The sequence below is a fragment of the Mus pahari genome, chromosome 3 (genome assembly GCF_900095145.1).
Source record: "Mus pahari chromosome 3, PAHARI_EIJ_v1.1, whole genome shotgun sequence".
Lineage (NCBI taxonomy): Eukaryota > Metazoa > Chordata > Mammalia > Rodentia > Muridae > Mus > Mus pahari.
The window spans coordinates 59,245,370-59,268,068 of record NC_034592.1 but is presented as its reverse complement, the minus strand read 5'-3'; the positions used below and the strand labels follow the sequence as shown (position 1 = coordinate 59,268,068).

Genomic DNA, 22,699 nt, shown 5'->3' with positions numbered 1-22,699 from the left:
TTGTTAAAAAATGGGTTAGCCATTTTGATTGGCTTGATGGGCCTTTGCCTGCTCAGCCATTTCAATTGCTCCAGAATAGCTTTTCCTTTCTCTCTTTTTCTTTTTTAACCTTGATTATGTTGTATTACCAAGGTTGGTTTCTAACTCCTGAGCATCAGCTATCCTCCTGCCTCAGCTTCCTGAAATAGTTGAGACAGCAGACATACATTTATTTTGATAGGGCTTCGTGACTATTAATAGCTTCTTTCTGTTTTGTGGGAAAAGTTGAGATTCCAGGTTATTTTTCGTTTTGTGTGTGTGTGTGTGTGTGTGTGTGTGTGTGTGTGTGTGTTTGAGACAGCAAACAAACTCAAGATCCTCCTGCCTTAACCTGGAAGGTGCTAATAGGCTGATAGGCATGTACTCAGCTCATTTTACATTTTGTTTGTTTATTTGTTTGTTTTTTGGTGCCAGATCTGAAACTGGCTTTTTCTCTGAGAAGTCTTGACCATTTTTAATGGGCATGACATTTAAAGGCCATAATGCAAATGCAAATTCTCTTAAAAAGTATCTGCTCGGGCTGGTGAGATTGCTCAGTGGGTAAGAGCACCCGATTGCTCTTCCAAAGGTCCTGAGTTCAAATCCCAGCAACCACATGGTGGCTCATAACCATCTGTAACAAGATCTGACGCCCTCTTCTAGAGTGTCTGAAGACAGTACAGAGTAATTACATATAATAAATAAATAAAGCTTTATAAAAAAAAGTATCTGCTCTCTGTGTTTTTATATTAATATTTTAAATTATGTTCTTTTATACTCTTAAAAATTAAAATATGTATTATTGTACATATATGTATATGGTATGTGTGTGGGAGTGTGTGCATGCCCTGGTGAGTGTGTAGAGGTCAGAGAACAACTTTATAGAGTAAGTTCTTGCCATCCATCTTAGCAAATGGTGCCAGAGATTAGTCAGGTTGCCAGGGTTCTGTGGTAGGCCACTCTACTTGTTGAGCCTTCTCACTGGCTCAAGCCTTACCATCTTTTTTGGAAGTAAATGGATTATGTTTATAGATATACATAGCTTTTTAAATTAAGTAGTATGACATCTGTCTTTATAAGACTGAACTTAAAGGACACTTCTATAAAAGAAGCCAATGATTTCCTCTGATTCATTTTATTCCTAGAGCTTTGAAGTTGTTCCTAGCACCGTGTCTCATGAGGCCTGGGTCCTGGAACTCTGACTAGGGGTGACAAGGGAATGAAGAAAGGACAGGAACACTAAAGAAACAACACACATGTGGACAGAAGCAGCTAGGGTCAGTTGAGGTGTGTGCTTTGATGGAGCCACACCTACTACTTCAGAAACCTGGAACCTCAGCACAGGGGCAGGGTCTCAGGCTGTTGGCATTCAGGAAGAGTAAGCTGTAGTGGCTTAGTTTCTGTACACACTAGTTTCTGTACACAGTCGTCATTCTGCACTTGGATCCCCAAGGGTAGCTTTCCCATCCTACAGAGCCTGGCCCATGTAGGGACAGGCTTGTCAGTTTACCTGTGGGTTCAAGCCTTGATCTTTACTTACCATGGCAATGTGGTTATCAACAATACACATTCATTCAAGGCATCTTCTGCTAGGTTGTTACGAGTTGCCACTATAAATCCTTCAGAAGTCACCATTAATTTGTGGTTGTTTAGCTGAGCCTGAATCTAGCCTCATATCTCTAAAACTTGACTTCATACCATGTATCTGAACATATTTAAAACATGGGCTTGAATACTGGTAGATCTTGTAATAGGCCTGACAGTGTCCACCTTCACCCTCTGTAATGCAATACAGCAGGCATTTGAAAGCCACCGATTTGACTAGTGGTGTTGCTAGCAGCAGTAATTTGTGTCTATTTTGGCACGTTTTTACTTGACTCTGAAATGTTTAGTCTGAATATGATGTAAGCTCAGTATTTAAAGACTGATAGGTAGGTATCGTTCAGTATCTTGTTGTTAAAACACACTTCTTACTAGTAGCACTAAGATGAGCTTCGATTGTTACTTTTCATCCCGTTTTTATAGGGCTCTCAGAATTAAATAAAAATAAGACTGGTTCCTTGGTTTAAAAGTGTAATCTGATGTGCTGTGGTTAAGATGGTTTTTTCCCTGATGAATATAAGATAATTAGACCTCATTTGAAGAGACAGTGTTACTTTAAAATTTTGTAGGGGGAGGGTAGGGAGAATCATCATATTTAATTCACATAGTAACTCAACGATTTTACTTTTTGAGTATTGTTTTATGAAATTTAGTCCATATGCAAACATTTTTACATAATCACATCTACCCAGAGTTTGTAAGGGCTGGCTTTATAATTACTGACTGATCCTTAGCCACTTCCTCAATTCTAAAAAACATTGAACAACAGTAATTTTCACTTTAAATTTCTTGTGCCCTCTCTTTGAAGCAAGGGAAAGTTACTGTAGTGAGGTCTCTACAGTCGTCCAAAGCAAATGAGCACAGTCCTTAAAAGCCCCATTTTGTTTCAGACTTGTCTCCACTTTGTAAAAACTCTGCATACTTTAAAGCATGACTGGTGTTGTATGGGTTGGCATCCTCTTCTGAGTACATATGATATGCATCAGATAATTGAAAAATTATCCATATGAATGCACTTTTACCTTGATTTAAAACATATAGCAAAAAAGTCTTATATTTAGTTTGAGGGTTACCAGTAATCCTTGTGTAGTAACAATTAGAAGTTAGTATGAGCTCTGACCTATTTCTTCAGAGACAAATAGTATCCACTCCTCAATTTGGAATGCTTTGGGAACAGTTGTGCTAGCTTTTGGTATGTCACGCTAGGGAAGTAATGCTAGATATGGGTAAAATGATACTGGCATTATGTTAATGGTACATTGGGGAAGAATATGTTTTGTGACAGTATATGGAACTCCAGATATCTTCTATTTCAAAGGTTCTTTGAGAACATTCTTTTCAAATTCCAAGTAGACTAAAACAGTGAATATAACCTATGAAATTAAATTATCAAGTTTCATATTTAGTAAAAATATTTCTTCCTTTTTCCCAGATTTGTTCTTATAAATACTGCACTCTGAATTTAGCCTCAGATTTTTTTTTATTTTTAGCAATTTAAGAATTGACTGAAAGTGCTTTCCTTTATTTTAGGAAGTCTACCTTCTTCAATGTATTAACCAACAGTCAGGCTTCAGCAGAAAACTTCCCATTCTGTACTATTGATCCTAATGAGAGCAGAGTGCCTGTGCCAGATGAGAGGTTCGACTTTCTCTGCCAGTATCACAAACCAGCAAGGTAAGGAATACATTACACCATGACTTATTTGCTCATAGATGGGGAAATACGTGTATTTGATATGTTCAGAATCAAGTTTCTTCCAAATTTAATGTCGCATGACTTTGGATGATGATAACAGCGATGCAGAATAGAAAAGGGAGGAGGAAGGACCTTCTTTGTTAATGCAGTTATTTTTTCTGAGATTTTGAAGTAGAGGGAGAAGTTAGCTTATATTATATGATTTCATCATGTAATATTGTAAGGATATATCTGCATTATACATAGGAAGAGGTGTGTAAAGAAAATCTCTAATTTATTGGCAGTAATTTCAGGGTAGTGGAATTTTTTAGACGATTTTTGTTTCTTTTGGATTTTTATTTAACACAAGGTTTGCCTATGTAGCCCAGGCTGGCCTTGAACCTGTACTCTTCTTGCCTCAGCCTGGAATTTATAGGCATGTAACACTATAGCTGTTTAAGGTGATTTTTACTAATTAGTTATTCCTTGGTATCCATGAATGGGGAATTGGTTCTTAGACTCCAGAGATATCAAAAGCTGCTCACCTAAAGTGCTGTAATTATTTCATGCTTATAGCCTTTGCACCATCTCCTATATATTTCATGTCCTCTCTAGTTTACTTATACAGGTAATTTAACTGTTATATAAATAGGTACAATTTATTGTTTAGGGAATAATGACAGGAAATCAACTTGCATGCTCATTACAGTTATGGTTTCTTTCTTGTGAATACTTTTTGATCTGTGCTTGGTCAAATGTGAGTTAGTTAATGCTGATTTTGTTTCATTTTGGTTTTGAGACAGGGTCTCACTATGCAGCCTTGGCTGGCTTAGAACTCACTGTGTAGATAGACCAGGTTGGCCTCACATTTATAGAGGTTAGCTTGGCTCTGCTTTCTGAGTGCTGGGATTAAATGTGTATACCACTACACCTGGTTCTAATTGTATTCTTAGTTCTACTATTGTGTTTTCATACAAGTAGTATTTGACCTTCTAAACTTAAGAAGATAAGCTTCTGTTCAATTTCTTTATTTCTATAAGGGCCATCCATTAATCAATTTTTTAAAAGAATTCATACCTTTAATAGCTAAAATTTCAACAGATTTGAACAGAAGGTTCAAAAGGTTTATTGTATCTCCATATCTTTGAAATTTTCAGCAGTGTCATATGGCCATATAGTCTGAGACAGGGGTCTGTCTATACTAGGAGGGAATTCAGTGGCACAAGATGGCAGCATGGTGGCTGCTGGGCTTACAAGGACTGCCTGTTGTCAGAAGTACAGCCTGACAATGGTCAAAGACAAGCGAGGTCTTCACATTAGATAGAAGCCTGATGGAGTCAAGAGGAGGACTACAGAGAGGAATTCAGCACACACTGGGATATACTGAGGATCACAGGAACCAGGAGTCTCAGTGTTGGAGAAGAGAGGGGTGAATACGATAAGGAGAGAGGCAGCCTCAACTCTACAGTGCTGGGCAGGATTAGAGAGATCTGGTGTCCTGTAATATGCCCAGAAATAAATACAGGAAGTTATTCATACTCTAGGAAAAGCACATATCCCATGCTTCTGTGTGCACACTCAGCATACAGTAGAGAAGCTTATACCTCTTGATGTAGATATTCCGGTTTTGTCACAGGGTGGAGAGAAGAGGTAGCTTTCATTTCTCATCATGCTCTCTGCTTTTGTCCCCATGTCCTGTAATGCATTATCTTGTTTTCTCCTTAATAAGGTTTCCTTTTTCTAATTAAAGGTAAAAGGCATACTTAAAAAAATGTATTTCTAGATTAACAATACAAATTAAAACTATCATTTTTGTTACCTTTTTAGTACTATGTCATATACAGTAAATTTATTATTTATCTATTGCTACTGAGAATTTAGTTTTCTTTTTAGCTTTTTCCTAACTTTTCATTCACTATTGTATTGACTCAGAAAACAGTTTTATTCACTATTTTGAACTGCTAATAACTATCAGGTTTCTGTTTTTAACCTTAGCTTCTGCTGAATCCCAGGTACATCTGGCTACCTTCTTGATTTTGGTACTTGATAGGTGCATGTGCCAATGGAGTTTTTAGCAATATTACTGATGGGAGTTTCAATTTCAGAAATAAAATAGTTTCCTCCCTCATTTCCCTAGGTAAGAAATTCTTAATGTGGGCTGTGGAAATGGTCCGTGGGTAAGATTCTTGCCATGCAAGCGTAACACCCAAGTTCAGTCTCCTGAACCTACATTAAAAAAAAAGCTGGGTAGATAGTTAATTTATGTGAAATGTTTGTAGAATTCAGTTAGTTGATAAGCAGGTTCTTTATAATAAAATTATCTTTTGTATTTCAGCAAGATTCCTGCTTTCCTAAATGTAGTGGATATTGCTGGCCTTGTAAAAGGAGCTCACAATGGGCAGGGCTTGGGGAATGCCTTTTTATCTCATATTAGTGCCTGTGATGGGATTTTTCATCTAACGCGTAAGTACAGTTGTTTATTTATTAAGATAATATTTTTCTATATTGCACAAATAGAAGTGAGTGGTTTATAGAAGATAGCTTTGTTTTGCAAGATGAATCATAAATTTGTTTACTGTTTCTAACTTTAATGTCCCTGTCATTCTCCATAAGGTTGCTGAATAGCAAGTGCATGATACAGTCTGGTTGAAGGTTATCCCTTGTTCTGAATTAGGGACATGGGGTGTTTCTGTGTGAACTGACTTGGGGATTATAAAGGCAATTTGACTTTTGTGCTGGGTTGAGCCCAGAGCTGTGCATGCTTGGGTAAGAAGAGCTCTGTACAAGGCTTTCCATAACATTTCAGTTCAGTAGTGGCAGGGGTTCTTGCGAGGGGTTTTCTTGTTATGCTCTGAGGTTGAGATGTTGAAGATAGCATCCTAGACACCAGCATAACCCTTGGTGCTACACCTTCATTCAGTGCCTGTGCCAGGTCCATGGCACACAAACTTTGGAGATTTGGGCTAAAATACAATGTTTTGAGTCTTTAAGTCCTGTTAGGTAAACTGTTTTATCTCATTTGTGTTGCTGAATGGAACATGTATGATTTAGGCTGGAGAGATGGCTTAGAGGTTAAGTGTGCTTCTGTTCTTCCAGAGGACCTGAGATTGGTTCACAGCACTCTTATCGGGTGCCTAAGAACTTCCCTTTTTCTAGCTCTAGAGCATCTGGGGCCTTTCTCTGGCCTTAACAGCCACCTTCACACATGTGGGATACATACATATAAACATGCACACATCTTAAAAATCCAAAAGAACAAAAACAAAAACAAAGAAAAACAAAAAAACTCATGAGATTTGATAATTTTATGGGTTTAGGACTATGGTGTGAGCTATGTCCTGTGCTGGCGCCATGGCGACAGACATAATTTTCGGGTGGTAGCCACTGCAGCCAGTCAGTGAGCTTTGGGTTCAGTGAGAGACCTTATCCGAGAAAGAAGGTAGAGCATGACTGAAGAAGTTGTCTGAGGTCAGCTTCTGGCTTTTATACACACTGGCCTTATATAGGCCCCTCACACACATGAACACTTACCACAAGTGGGCACACATAAACATTCAGACTGCTTGTTTAGTTTACCTGCAATCATTAAAGGAGATGCTGGTTTATTAAAAATTCATATTAGGAGTCTGGAGAGATGGTTCAGCAGTTCAGGACATGCACTGATCTTTAGAGGACCCTCGTTTGGTTCCTAGAACCTACATCAGGTTGCTTACAGCCACCTGCAACTCTAGTTCCAGGTGATCTGACACCGCTGGTCTCCAGTGACTCCTTTGTACGTGTGCAAACTCATACACAGATATATAATGCACATAATTAAAAATAGGGTAAATCTTAAACACACACACAAAACCAAAACAAAATAATTCTTATTAGGGATGGGTGTATAGCTTGGTGGTAGGGAATTTGCCTAGAATGTCCAAAAACTATGTTTTATTCCCAGCAATGCCCTACCCCCAAAGAAAAGTGTCTGGTATTTATAAAAAACACTTGAAATTCTTATTCCAAAGAATTATTTAGTAGATTAAACTGCTTTTGAAAATAAGATGTCTCTTATGCTTAGTGTATATTACTTTTGTGGAAGATTTTATTGTTGGGAACATCTGTTTGTACCAGTTTGTTTATTTTTAAATCTTTTGAAGCTAATTATTCAAAATGCCTTTTTAGGTTAGTCATTTACATGAACTGAAGCAACATTTTAAAGTAAAATAAATTGCCAGATTCTTCATTTACTTTGAAGCAGAAATACAAGTGATTCAGAGTTCCATAAGATAACTAACTGTTTAGGGGCTCACTGAGGCCTGCTCCAGCTCCAAGAAAGGTCGGTTAAAGAGACCATGAAAAGGAAATGATGATCGTGTTAGTTACATTGGAGATAAAATAGTTTTATTGAACTGTGTGTGTGTGTGTGTGTATGTGTGTGTGTGTGTGTGTGTGTGTGTGTGTGTGTGTGAGAGAGAGAGAGAGAGAGAGAGAGAGAGAGAGAGAGANGTGTGTGTGTGTGTGTGTGTGTGTGTGTGTGTGTGTGAGAGAGAGAGAGAGAGAGAGAGAGAGAGAGAGAGAGAGAGAGAGAGAGAGAGAGATCAAGGGATCTGATTGATCCTAGGCCACTGCATGCTAGTCCTACCACTGGCCCATACCCTGATACTCTCAGCATAAGTATATGTTTTAGAATCAATAGAATCTGATTGTTACCATTGGCTCCCACTAATAGTTATAAAACTGAAAATACAATCTGCATTTCTGAACCATAGTTTTCCATGTAAAATAAGTGTAGCAGTGTTACACTATCTACATAATCATTTATTTAGTAGTTGAAATATGAGATGTCTTATGTTAGCACATATAAACTATTGTTTATAATGCTGCTTTTTTGTGAGTATAGGTTTTATTTTATATATTTTTTTGAGATATGGTCTTACCATGTAGCTCTAACTGGTTTAGAACTCGCTATGTAGACCAGGCTGGTCTTGAATGGAGATCTGAATGCTGGGATTAAAGGCATATGCCACCATGCCCATGTAAATGTAGATTGTAAATGACATATATTTTCTCTTTTCCTAGTATTAAAAATTGTGCTAATATGCATATTTGCTATTTTAATCACTGTTATGAGTGAAGTTCAGTGTATTAAGTGTGTTCCAATTGTTAGGTAACCAGTATCACCATCCATTTTTACAGACTTTAAGAAAATATTCATGCTAATTATGCTTTCTTCTAGATTTTTTAAGATGCATATTTTGCTTACATTGTATGTCTGTGCACTGTATGGTTGCCTGGTTCATGGAGGTCAGAGGTAGCATTAGATCCCCTGGACCTCAGGTATCCATGGTTATGTGCTGTCATGTCAGTGCTAGGAGTCAGACTCAGGTTCTCTGCAGGAGCAACAGTGCTTTTACTTGATGAGTCATTTCTCAAACCCCCAAATTTTATTTTATCTGTATAGGTGTTTGACTTTCATATATGTATATGCACGTTGTGTTGACCACAGACATTTCCTGTTGACCACAGAGGTCACAAGAGGGTGGCAGCTCTTTTAGACCTGGATTACAGATGCTTTTGAACCTCCATATGAGTGTTAGGAACCAACCCTGTCCTCTGCAAGAGCAGTAAATGCTCTTAACCAGTGAGCCATGTCTCCAGCCCCTTTAACCTTCTCCAACTGAAGCTGAGCACTTCCCAACATTACTCGTCAGAACTGCTTACTCCTCCAGCTCCAGTGCCACTGCCCTGCTTTCTCTGAATTTGATTGCCTTTTGGTTTTTTGGTTTTTTGGTTTTTTTTCCTGAGATGGGGTTTCTCTGTGTAGTCCTGGCTGTCTTGGAACTCACTCTGTAGATCAGCCTGGCCTCCAACTCAGAGATTTGCCTGTCTCTGCTGGGATTAAAGGCAAATATCACCATGGCCAGGCTGAATTTGACTTAATTATCTTGAGTCAATGGATCATACAGTATTTCCTCCTTTTGAGACTGACTTATTTCATTATTATTTAACTACTACATCATTGTTCATGGGTTGCTGAATAGCTTCCTATTTATTTATTATGTAAAACTTTTAAAAATTGCAGATGTTGTTGCTAATGAATATTCTTATCATGGTTGTCTTCTTTGTATATCTTTGATATTTCTCAAAGAGAGACTTAGCAAGCAGAAAGATTAGTGAGGGATATAACACACATTTAAAATTCTGATAGGCATATCTAGGCTCTTTTTCTACTCCTATGAGAGTTTTAATTTTCTAATACAAATTTTTGTAAAATGCATAAAACAGGTTTAAAATCTATAATAGTAGGGTATATAGATATACATTGATTACAAATTGAAAGTAAGTATTATTCTTATTTACTTTATGATTTTTGTTTTTTAACTTTTATATCTAATGCTTCTTTTTTTATTAGATATTTTCTTTATTTACATTTCAAATGTTATCTTCTTTTCTACTTTTCCCCCCGAAAATTCCTTATCCTCTCCCCTATTAATGCATCTCAATAGCATCCTGGGGTTTTGATTTTTTGATTTTGTGTTTTTTCAAGGTAGACAGTCATATAGCTCTAAGCTGGCTTTGAACTCAATCTATAGCCAAAGATGACCCTAAACTCCTGATCCTTTTGACTTTCTGAGTGCATGGGATTATAGACTCCTGGTGTGTGCTGTGCTGGGGATCAGAGGTAGGATTCTGTGCATGCTAGATAAACATCCTGGCAGTTGAGCCATGTGTAGCCTCTCCTGCTTCCCAGGAGGGAATCTATTGGAAAACTTTCTGTAATGCCTAGTTAGTAAATACATTGCTCCATTGTATATTGTGTTTATGTGGTCCAGAGAGTGTGTATGTGTTATGTGTGTTTGTAATGCTTGAAAGGTACAAATGTCATGCTAGCTTTAGGGTCATAATCTAACCCTGTTGGTGTGCGGGTCTCTGTTCTAGAGTTCCTTCACGCAGTACAGGCTCTTGACGGTGAGCCGTTTTCCAGTTCCCACCGCAGTCTCATCTGTTTATAGTTTAGGCTGGCTCCTGGGCTACATCTTCTGCTTAGGAATTTCTTGCCTCCTCCTGTGTCTTGAAGAAACTTCTTTGGATTTCTAGAAGTTTCAGCATTTCAGGTTTTAAATTAAGGTCCTTGATTAATTTTGAATTGTACCAGGTCAAAGAAATCACGATTTGCCAGTACTGTTGAACAGGCTGTTTTTATCCAGCATATGTTTTTTGTCTCCTTTGTCAAAATTATGTAGGCATAACTTTTTTGGTTGTTTCAGTTTTGGGTCCTCTAGTGTGATCCATTTGCCTACCCATCCGTTTTTATACCAGTACCAGGTTGTCTTTGTCACTGTAGCTCTGTAGTCTAATTAGAGGCCAAGTATTATAATGCCTTAGCAGTGTTCCTACCTTTGGTTATTCATGGTTTTTTGTGGTTCCATAGGAATTCCTGAGTTGTTTTTCTTAAATCTGTGAAATGTGACATTAGAGTTTAAATAAGTAAGTTAACTTTGGTAGTATAGCCCCCCTCCCCCCCAAGCATTCGGTGACTCCAGGAACATGGGATGTCTTTCCATCTTTTTTGATTTCCTTTTTCAGTGTCTTGAAGCAGACCCCTGAAGCTCATTTGCCTTCTGGCTAATCTAGAGGAGTCAGTGATCTTCAAGGTCCCTGACAGACTCTTTCTGAAAAGTAAAAAGTTGAGAGTAATTGAGGAAAAATAAAACTGTAGCCTCTGTCCTCACATGTGCACGCATGTGAACCAGCATACACATATGCACACACACACACTCACATAGTAGAGGGTGAGAGAAGCAGTACAGGGTATCTATCAGCTTCTGATCTCTGAATGTGCATGCAAAGGGTGAGGGGGCATGAAAGCCATGAATGGCAAAGACATTTGCTGTGTAGTGTGTTGTAGCTTTTGAGAGGTATGCAATACACAGGTTTAAAAGCCAGCAAAGAAAATTTGTATTCCTCTTGTGGGAGAAGGAAGTTGGAGGAGGTGACAGGAATTTAATTATTATATCTGGTAGACCTTTCCTAATTTAATACACACACACACATAAAAAAAGAAAGGAAAAAACAGAAAACGTGCCTGTAATAAGTGCCAGCTTAATCAATGCCACATAAAATTAATGACAAAAGTATCAAAATAAGTTACAAAGATAATGATTAGGTTATGTGAATATCAAGATTAAAGAATAAACTTATATTTTAAAGTAATGTATGCATTATTACTGTTATTATTCAAGAAAGTGCATACCCTCACAGGCATGTAAAGGAATGTAAAGACACTTGATGGAAGAAAACTGAAAGTGGATGAACAGTTAATATCAGCAGTGTGGAGGCTCAAGATAGGAAGGAGGGCACTTGGGAGGCAGAGGCAGGCGGATCTCTGAGTTGGAGGCCAGCCTGGTCTACAGAGTGAGTTCCAGGACAGCCAGGGCTACACAGAGAAACCTTGTCTCGAAAAACCAAAAACAAACAAACAAAAAAGATAGGAAGGAAGGAAGAAAGGAAAGGAAAAAAGGGAAGGAAGGGAGGGAGGGAGGGGGTTCCACAACTCACACTTGAGTGGAACGTTGATGAGAAGTTTCCAGATTTTGCCACACAGATTTTGAGTTTTGAAACATTACTATTATCCTCATTTTTCAAAGCTTTAAAAAGATTGTTTTTGAGATGGGAGAATGAAAGCCATGAATGGCAAAGACATTCGCTGTGTAATGTGTTGTAGCTAATTTGAGAGAGATGCATGACACAAGTTTGAAAGTCAGCAAAGAAAATTCATATTCCTCTTGTGGAAGAAGGAAGATGGTGGTGGTAGGGTGAGAGAAGTGTTATAAGCTCAGAGATGGCCATTTGAGTGCTTCCTGTTCCTCCTCAGAAACCAGCTCCTCGCCACTCTCCCCAGTGTTACACATATCACAGAGGGCTGGGTTATCAGTATGATGCTGGATGCCCCTTGCAAATGTAAAGTGTGCCAGTTTTGGAACATAGAAATGCTTTTATTATAGCATAATAATTATAATACTAAGCTCAAGACTTCTTTTTGGCTAGTAATTTATTCTTTTTAATTTTATTTTCAGTGCTTATTTCCTAAAGTAAGAGTCTATTTTAGGAAATACAGCATTTCAGATTTTAGAATAACTGCCAGTTTTACCATGTATCTTTAATTAATTAGTTATTTAGTTAATGACAGGCTCTCCCTATTCTGTAGTTTTGGCTATCCTGGAACTCCTTATCTAGACCAGACCCACCTGCTTCTGCCTCCCAAATGCTCCCAGATTAAAGGTGTGCACTGCCACTACCTGCCTGTGCCTTGGGCTTTTGTTGCTGGTTCTTTTTGTTTCTGAATATGCAGTCTTAATCCTTAGAAAATACTTTCCTCTTTCCTCTCCAGATAGGATTGTAAGCATTTGCTAAGTATACTTCCCTCTTGGTTTTTTCCCCTCTTAAGCTGGCCAGCCCAGTTCTTATGGACACAGAGCTAAGATCAGATCCTGTAAAGATAGTTTCTGTGCAGATGGTTAGAATTTTTGGCAAGGGGAAATAAAGGCCCTTATCCTTTCTCCTGAATTATTAATGGCAGATGTGTCTTCTTTCTGTTTAATATTACTACTTCCCTATATCTGTTTGAATTTCATATGTCACAATTGTTTAGTTAGAGCTTTACCAACACAGTTCCAGAGAACTCCTTTAGTTTTGTTGTGGGCACTTGGCTAATCAGAGCGAAAGGTGGGACTCCAGATTTAAGTTGCCTTTTTAGTTTATTTGGAGTTACAGCCCTCAAGGCACTACTGCTTTATTGAACTGCTAAATGAGAAGGTAAAACTGCCTTCATTCAATTGCCCTACCCCCTTAGGTTAAGTTAGGTGTTTATATGTTAGTAAATCACCTTTAATTACCATGAACATAAATTTCTGTTTTCAAGAGTCCACCTTCCCCCCTTCATAAGCTTGTCATTTAGAAGTTTTAAATGAATTACACATTCTTGCCAGGACACAAATTGCCAATATAAAGTTGTCTTTGATTGTATTCTAAAATAATGGAGTGTTCCCCCTTGGGTTCTGTAATTATCTTTTTCAGTAGTATTTATTAAATTAATCTAGTATTAGACTTCAGCAAATAATTTGACAAAACCCCATATGTTTTCTTTGTTTCTTCAGAACAAATTCAATGGAATCAATAATTCTGCAGTAGTTCTCATCTACATATACATGGAATTCTAGTAACCAGCCTCTGTTTACTATGGGAAATACTATAGCAGAAATAGTTTCTTCTGCTTTAAATTGCAATGCTGTATGAAACTGTTTAGTCTACTAGCTATTTGCAGTTTAATTGGATATATTTTTATATCCTTGGTGGTCTTATATTTTAGGTGATTGGAGCATTCTTATCTTTTTAAAATATTTTTTTCTGACATAACTTGGAGGTCTCAATTCCTGTCTTCTGCCCAAAATAGCCAACTGTAGGGGTCACTTTGTAATTCTTGTATCAGTAATGAGTTTAAATTAATCAGGGATGTGAGAGCAACTTCTAACGTCCAGGAGAATCTTGATCTTCAAGCATCAAGTTGTTTTTTTTTTTTTTTTTTTTTTTAATGTAATTTGTTTTTTGGTTTTTCAAGACAGGGTTTCTCTTATAGCCCTGGCTGTCCTGGAACTCACTTTGTAGACCAGGCTGGCCTCGAACTCAGAAATCCGCCTGCCTCTGCCTCCCGAGTGCTGGGATTAAAGGCGACTGGCGAGCATCAAGTTTTGAAGTACATTTTTCTTAGTTGTCAGAACTCTGTCATTTGTTAGGTCAGGAACAGGCTTGGTTTTGGTAATCAATCAGTGCTGTCTGTCGTTATAATGGAATCAACCTCTGTAACCTGTTCTTTTGTAAGCTTCCCATGGGTGGGTTCAGCTCTCCTTTGTGGGCTAAGTATGATTCTCCTACAGCAGTGGTAACATTAACTTCAAGACCAACTACACTGCTTGGCATTACCATTCTGCAGATGTCTCTAGTAGTCAGTAGTTATAGTGATCCCTTGATTCAAGTAACTGGTGGTAACAAATTACCAATGGTGGAGTAGATTGAGATTTTAGTTAGTAAGATGAGGTATGGAAGGGAAGTATGGTGGGTAAAATAAGGATTAACTATTAGATTGACTCTGAAAAGAAAAAAAATATTTCAGATGGATAAAGTAGCTGGGAGGGGAATGCTGGGGACTGTTAGGAAACATGATTTAGAGGTTGCTAAAGTTGTATAATGAAATTAAGAAGTAAAAACAGAGTGGATAAAGATGAGGAAGACAGGAAAGAGGTAGCTGAAAAGGCCTTCTAGTAAACTGTGTGTGGAAACCACAAGCAGCAGTCTTAGAACCTAGTTGAGCAGTGCACAGACAGGAGCAAGCGCCATGAGATGTGAGAGTGAGGTACAATCCAGAAAACAAGACTGTCTCTAGCAGGGCTTCTATCCCTGCACAACATCACGACCAAGAAGCAGCTGGGGAGGGCAGGGTTTATTCAGCTTACATTTCTACATTGCTGTTCATCACCAAGGAAGTCAGGACTGGAACTCAAGCAGGTCAGAANGCAGGAGCTGATGCAGANGCCATGGAGGGATGTTCTTTACTGGCTTGCNTCCNCTGGCTTGNTCAGCCTGCTCTCTTAGAGAACCAAGACTACCAGCCCAAAGATGGCACCACCCACACGTGACCTCCCCCCTTGATCACTAATTGAGAAAATGCCCCACAGCTGGATCTCGTGGAGGCATTTCCCCAATTGAAGCTCCTTTCTCTGTGGTAACTCCAGCTGTGTCAAGTTGACATAAAACTAGCCAGTACAAAGATGTAGAACAGTTACAGACTGAATTGCTGGCATTCCTTCACTGAGCTGAAAAATGTGAAGTTCTCAGATCCCTCTGTCTCTAACAGGCTGCGGGTGCTTTTGTGGGAGAAGGGGTCCTTATAGCCTCAGTGTTCTTGGGGTTCTGGCACAAGGGAGTGTGGGGGAGGTTGTAAGTCTTTTCTTGATATTTCTCTGGGCAGCCCTACCCTCTTCTGGTCCCCCTGGTCCCTAATGTGATGAATAGCACCTCTTTCCCTTTCAAAGTCTGCTGCTCTGCCCTGGGCTGCTCTTCCAGCTGGGCAATGCTTATGATTGTCTTGTTTGTTTGTTTTGCTTGTTTGTTAATGTGTCTGTGTGTGTACACTCATGTGAATTCATGGTCCTATGTATATGAGCCCATGGGTGTGTGCAGGACAGGCATTTATCCCCACATTTGTGTTGGGGCTACAGTTTGACATCTGATGTCTTCTTTGATTGTTCTTTATCTTGCATGTTGAGGCAGGATCTCTTACTTGAACCCACAGCTTACCTATTCATGTAGTTCCACTAGCCAGCTTGCTCTGGGAATCCCATCCCTGCCTACAGAAGGCTGGGATATAGTGGGGTCATCGTGTCCTCTTAGAATTTATGTGGTTACTGAGAATCTGAACTCAGGTCCTTAGGATTGTACAGCAAGTACTTTATACCTACTCCATCTTCCCAGTAACTTTGCTTTAAAAGGAAGGTTTTGTCCAGCACCAGTAACAGTATGCAGATACTAGTTAATTAACATTTTTGGTTTTATGAGACAGAGTCTGTTTGTCTGTCCCTCCATCCATCCATCCACCCCCTCCCTCCTTCCCTGTCCCCCTCCCTCCCTCTCTCCCTCTCTCTCTCTCTCCAGGGTTGTTTTCCTGTGTAATATCTCTGGCTGTTCTGAAACTTGCTATGTAGACCAGGCTGGCCTTGAACTCACTGAGATCCACCTGCTTCTGCTTCCTGACTGCTGGGATTAAAGGCGTGCACCACCATACTTGGCTTGAGACAGTATCTTATGTAGCCCAGTTTGGCTGTGAATTTACAGTTGAAACTGGCCTCCAACTTCTCTACATGGCTACTTTTCCCTGTCTTATAAGGATGTGTTTTTTAAAAGTTTGTATATGTAGCTTGAATTATTATAGAATATTTGGCAATATGTCAGTACACTGTCTCATACAAATAGTTTTATCCCAGAATTTAACTCTGGTTGGTCTGGTTTGCCTTTTCTTTTTTAGGTTGAGAATACTGTATTTCTCTGTTCATGAAATGTTTCATTGTGTAAAGATTATAGCAAATATTCTAAGAAATTATATTATAAAAATGTTGATCATGAAGTGATAAAGGCTTCTCTTCTCTTTATGTTTATTTCTATAGTCACCTGTTGTGTTATGTGCATAGTATATACATTCGAGCCAAGTGCTCATCCCTTGTCAGTCATTGGGGCAAGTACAGAAGTGACTTGTGCTTGTTTTGTAAGATGTTCCTTTGTATTTGTGATACCAGCTTTGTTTTATACAATTAAAGTATTACACACTAGAATAATATCAGTTGCAACCTCTAAATGGAAGGACCCAAATTTGTTGACTAAATGTATGTAGCTGTTGACTGCTATTTAACATGATAGTTTTATTTAAAAAAGTCTCTAATTTTGGTAGCAAGTAAAAACATGGTTTATATTTATATGTTATAACTTACATTTATTGTATTTATATTTTTCTAATTTTAAAGTTGATCTTCATTTAGTATGTGTTAGTAACAGATTATAAACATGCATATGTGAAACATCCTTCAATTGTACAGTTTGATTTCTGATGGGTTTATTGCTTTAAACAAACATTGACTATCATTTTAATGGTATTCTAATTTTCAAACTTCTGCTAAAATGTGCTGCAGTATAACTATTCAATTAAGGTTTAAGATTGATGTTGGGATAATATTTAGACTGTTAGCTAACTTCTTTTATACTTGCACCAACATTAACTCTGCATTGCTGTCTACATGGGTAGAAACTTTACCAATGTCTTTTTTGAATCTGAATTTCTCTCTTGATTTGTTAAATAATTCTGGTTTTAATTTATTTGCATTGTTAAGAACCTTAGAATATTAACATTATCTAAATTTTCAAGTATTTTCTTCAGATAATTATTTCTGTGAACAGGTTTTAGAAATAATTGAAAATTGCTTAGTTAATTTTGTACTAATTAATTGCTTGTACTTTGTAAAAAAAAAAAAACCTTAAGAATGTCAGTATTTTGCTTTTTTTAAAAAAATTATTTATTTTATGTATCTGAGTACACTGTCCCTGTCTTCAGACACATCAGAAGAGAGCATCGGATCTCATTACAGATGGTTGTGAGACACCATGTGGTTGCTGGGAATTGAACTCAGGACCTCTGGAAGAGCAGTCAGTGCTCTTAATGACTGAGCTATCTCTCCAGCCCCCAGTATTTAGCTTTTATTGTAATAAACTCTGAAAGGTTAGTTCAGAATAGGGACATTTGTTAATAATAGCTAGTGTTGTGACCCTATGATGTATTAGACTTTGTAAACTGCAACACTGGTCCCTATATAGAAACCTGCGTGTCTTCAATGATTAAAAGACAAAAAAGTACTTCCAAGTAAGATGTCTTATCCTTTTTAGAAGCAAGCTAAATTCAAATGGAAGCTTTATTATTAACATGAGCAACATGTAAGATTTGCTTTTGGCTCCTTGGCTGCTGTGATGTGAGCAGTGTAATATAGTGGACATTGGTTCAGAACGGCTAAATGAGTCATAGGAACCACATCTGCTTAGAAGGCCCCAGAGACAACCCGAATTATGCTCTGAGAGCTCCAATCAGTGCATCTGTTCCTGGGACTTGAGTTGCTACAAGGATAGTTCTCTATTTTGGCACACTCACTGTATGAAGACAGCATATTAAATTTTTTTTATTCATGGAGCTGGAATATTTGTGCTGGTGATGTCTAAATAGAGTTACAGTAATGTTACTTTTGAGAGTAGAAATACAGGAAAATGGCAATATGTAAGTTAACTTCAACTATTTCTTGCCTTCGACTGGTAGTTTATGGTAAGAGTTTTACATTGCAGACACATAGGTGTTAATGTCTTACAAAATTCAGGCTTTAGAACAAGGGAAATACAGATGGAAGCCAGATGCCTAGATGCAGATAGGATGTCTAAGAAGAACAAGACTATAGCTAGGTGCCTCTGGAACCTAGATAGAGTCGGGTGAGGGAGAGCAGACAGAGTAAGTTGTGTTATATATATGTATGTGAACTCATTAGTATGCATTTTGTGTTTTAAAAATCACCCTTAATTTCACTGCTCAACAAGTCATTAAATGGGCAGTGTCCACATGGACTTCTACGAGGAGATGTTACCTTACTGGGAGATCTGAATCTTACTTAATTTTTTGAATTTTTTTTTTTTTTAAATAAAGAGACAGGGTTTCTCTGTGTAGCCCTGGCTGTCCTGGTACTTGCTCTATAGACCAGGCTGTCCTTGAACTCAGAGATCCACTTGCCTCTGCCTCCTGAGTGCTGGGATTAAAGGCATGTGCTACCACCTACACTACTTGACTGAGATCTGAATTTTATAGTTTTCATTATTTCAATATTCTCTAGGCTGCAGTTCCTTGTAAATTTACCAAACAGGAATCTTATTCTTTTAAAAAATATTTATAAGGTTTTTATTTTTTTGTTGTTAAGATTTATTTTATTTATGTGAGTACACTGAAACTGTCTTCAGACACACCAGAAGAGGGCATCAGATCATATTACAGATGGTTGTGAGCCACCATGTGGTTGCTGGGAATTGAACTCAGGACTTCTAGAAGAGCAGTCAGTGCTCTTAACTGCTGAGCTATCTCTCCAGCCCTATATTTTATTCTTTAAAAAAGTAATTTTAGTTATTTAAATAGTAGTATGAAGATTGTTATATGTTTAAAATAATCAAAAATTTTAATTTATGGAAATATTATTCCAAATTTCAGAAATCAATATGCTATGGTTTTGAAAATATTTTCCCTACTGTATGTTATAATTCTAAAATGTATCATTGTTGCTGAACAAGTATACTTTGCTGTAAAGAAAACAAACTTTTTAAAAAGTTATAAGGATTTTGAGTTTATATCCTGGGGTGTAGACAGCTGGTAGGAGTACCATTCCTTACAGTGAAAAGGCCTGACTGACTCCAGAATGTGAGGGCATGGACACTGGTGTAGAGAGTGGAGGTACTAGAAGTACGGCTAGGAGTACCTGGGCAAGGGAGGAGGAGCTTCTCTGCGCTTCTGACAGAGTAGTGAAGCTGAGCATTGGCTGGCTACAGTGAAAGTGGCAAAGTCAGGGTTCTCTGTCACCTTCTTCAGCTCCAGCAGTAGGGTGAGAACCCATGGAGATGGAAGGTGGGAAACATCCCTTAAGTGTGTGTTGTTCACCAAAGAGAAGATGGTAAAGTCACCATCCTTCTGCCTCTTGTTATTAAATGAATACCTAAGGCTTTAGGACAGTGATAAAAATTAATTGCAGCTGCTGAAAGTTGGGGTGGGTGAAAGTAATAAACTTTCCAAGGAGTTTGTTAGGTTCACAGCTGTGTCTTTAGTGATAGTTGAAAAAGCTACATTCTCGGCCCAGAGTTATATGGCCAAGGTTAAAACTTGGTCAGAATAACTGTAGTTCACCTTCCAGCTGCTGTTTACCATCAAAGTAACATGTTTCTAATGAGTTAAGTAGAGGGAAAAATAGTAGTCACAGTGCAAAGGAAAGATGTCAATGCACAATAGGATTGGACAGTACTAATAAACCAAACTGCATCCTAACCAAGTCTTCTTTATAGGAATTTGAAGTTAACAGTGCTAATCTCAAATCTAGCCCTTTTACTCCTCTTGTTTCCAGTGCAGAGGCTCTTGTGGGTGCTAAGTGCTCTGCCACCAAGTCACACACACATTCTCCAGTTCAGCATCTAGCTCAAAGACTTCAACCCCTCCTAAACTCCCACTTGCCACCAAAGCCTGGTTACCTGAGTTCAATCTCTAGAACCCACTTAAAATTTCAAGGAGTGATCCAGCTTCTACAGGCTGTCCTCTGACTCTACATGTGTGCAGTGGTGCACACACATGTGCACACACACACACATATACACACAACATAAATATAGAGTAAAAAATGTAAAAAAGATCTACTCTGTAAGGCATATGAAAAGCGTTTCAGTTTGTGCTGGTCCCTACAGGGCATTTTTTTCTAGTAGAAAATTATGAGGCATAAGAGACCAGGGAAAACATACTAACAGAAGCCCTTTACTGGCTCTCACAGGCACAGCACACACATGGTGCACATATATAAATGAAGCAAAACACCCAGACACATAAACATGATGTTTTGAGGTGGTCTTATGAAGTCTTGGCTGGCCTGGAGCTCACTGTGTGGACCAGGCTGGCCTTGGGCTCATGGAGCTCCACTTGCCTCTGACTTCTGAGTACTAGTAGCATGTGCTACCAAATCCTGCGTTCATTTGTTCTTCGTTTCTTCCTTGAGACAGAGTCTTGCTAGGTCGCTTGTCCTGTGACCAGGATGGTTTCAAACTCCGAGACTCTGCTTGCCTTTGCCTCCTGGGGTTAGAGATGTGTGTTATTCTGCCTGTCCAGTTTTTTTTAAAGTTTATTATTTTCATTTTGTGTATGTGAGGGGTTTCCCTGCACTGCCTGTCCAATTTAAAAAAAAAAGTTTTAAATTTAATGAAAAATTATTTAAAATTAAGTCCAACCAACCTCTATTCATCCCAGTTCCTCCTTCATCCTCCTAACTTTATGTGTTCGTTTGCATTCTCTCTCTCTCTCTCTCTCTCTCTCTCTATCTATCTCTATCTCTATCTCTGTCTTTCTCTCTTTCTGTGTCTATCTTTCTCTATGTCTCTCTGTGATTCTGTCTTTCTCTCTTTGTCTCTGTCTCTTTCCCTCCATCCCTCTCCTAGCTGTTATCAGTTGCCATTAGCTTCTCATCTAGGTGTTAGACCTCAAGGCCAACTTCTCTTCCTCCAATGCTGGGATTTTATCTGGCTTGATTTTGCACAGATCTTGTGCATAATATTCACAATCACTGTAAGTTCATATGTGCAGTTGTTCTGTTGGATCCTGAAAACACGATTCTATTATAGTAGTTCACTCTTTCAGGTTCTTAAAGTCTTTGTTCCCTTTTCTACAAGGATCTCTGCACCTTGAGAGGAGGTAGTATGATGTTGTTTAGGGCTGAGCACTCCTGCAGTCTTTTTTCTCATGTTACCAGTTGTGGGTCACTGTATTACATACTATCTACTGCATACAAAAAAGCTTCACCAATGAGGTTCACTAATCTTTGGGTGTAATGACAAGTCATTAGGAATTGGTTTAATACTATGTCCTTTTAGCAGAATAACAGTAATAGGTTCTCTCCAAGGTGTCTGTGTAGCCAGAGCTTTTTGCCCCTGGTTATGGGCAGACATATGGTCATGTCTTATGAAATGGGATTTAAGTCTGGTCAGAAAGTCATTTGATTACTCTCATAACAATTGTGCCACTACTACACAGTGGGTATATCCTTCTAGGTCAGCGATTATTGTACCTTGCAGGATTCACAGCTGCATAAGATATATTTTATTATTGATTTTTTTTTTCTCTGCTAGTGTGGACAACATCTTCTACCACTGTGAAAGTAGGGGTGAGACTTCCAGGTCATTATTACTTGATTTCTCCATTGTCCATGACTCTGCAATAGGTTCTTACCTCCCTCCCTGTCTCTTCCCCCTTTCCTTCTCTATCTTCATCACTATATGTATATATCACTATATCACTATATATATATATATATATATATATATATATATATATATATGTCTTAGGAAGGGTCTCTATGCCGAGAAGAGACGCCATGACCAAAGCAGCTCTTCTTATAAAGATAACATTTAACTGAGGATGTGCTACAGTGCCAGAGGTTCAGTTCATTTTCATTATGGCAGGAAGCATGGCAGTGTCCAGGGCAGACCCGTGCTGGAGAAGGAGCTCATCTTGATCTGAAGGCAACCAGGAAAGAGTATCTCGCACAGGGGGTGGAGCTTGAGCACCAGAGGCCTTCAAAGCCCAGGGCATGCACATTGATGTACTTCCTCCAACAAGGCCACACCTCCCAATGGTAGTAGCACTTTTTATGGACCGAGCATATTTAAACCACCATGATGTATATGTTTTATATATATATATATTTATATTTAGTTATTGACAAATAACTAAGCAAAATATGTATATGCATATGCATGCTTCTGCAATAGTAGGTTTCCCACATGACTTTCTCAAAGGTTTTTTTCATGTTAGTTGTCCCTTTCCACTCCCCACCTCACTAACTGGATTTCTGATGTATATTTAAATCTGAGAAGTGTGATGTTTTCAGCAGTTGGTGGTCAAATGTAGATACTGTTAATAAAAATAAAAATGAATGTATTTTTAAAATTGTACTAGTAGCCGGGCGTGGTGGCTCATGCCTTTAATCCCAGCACTTGGGAGGCAGAGGCAGTCGGATTTCTGAGTTTGAGGCCAGCCTGGTCTACAGAGTGA

General features: G+C 38.4%; 1 protein-coding gene across 1 annotated transcript in view; it reads left to right on the top strand.

Moving 5' to 3' along the window:
* The window catches only part of Ola1 (Obg like ATPase 1), a 120,296-nt gene that overhangs the window by 9,366 nt on the left and 88,231 nt on the right, over positions 1 to 22,699 (top strand). Inside the window, exons 3-4 of the mRNA XM_021192062.2 lie at positions 3,151 to 3,294; positions 5,630 to 5,757. Of these exons, the coding sequence (XP_021047721.1) occupies positions 3,151 to 3,294; positions 5,630 to 5,757 (272 nt within the window). The remainder of the gene's footprint in view (positions 1 to 3,150; positions 3,295 to 5,629; positions 5,758 to 22,699) is intronic.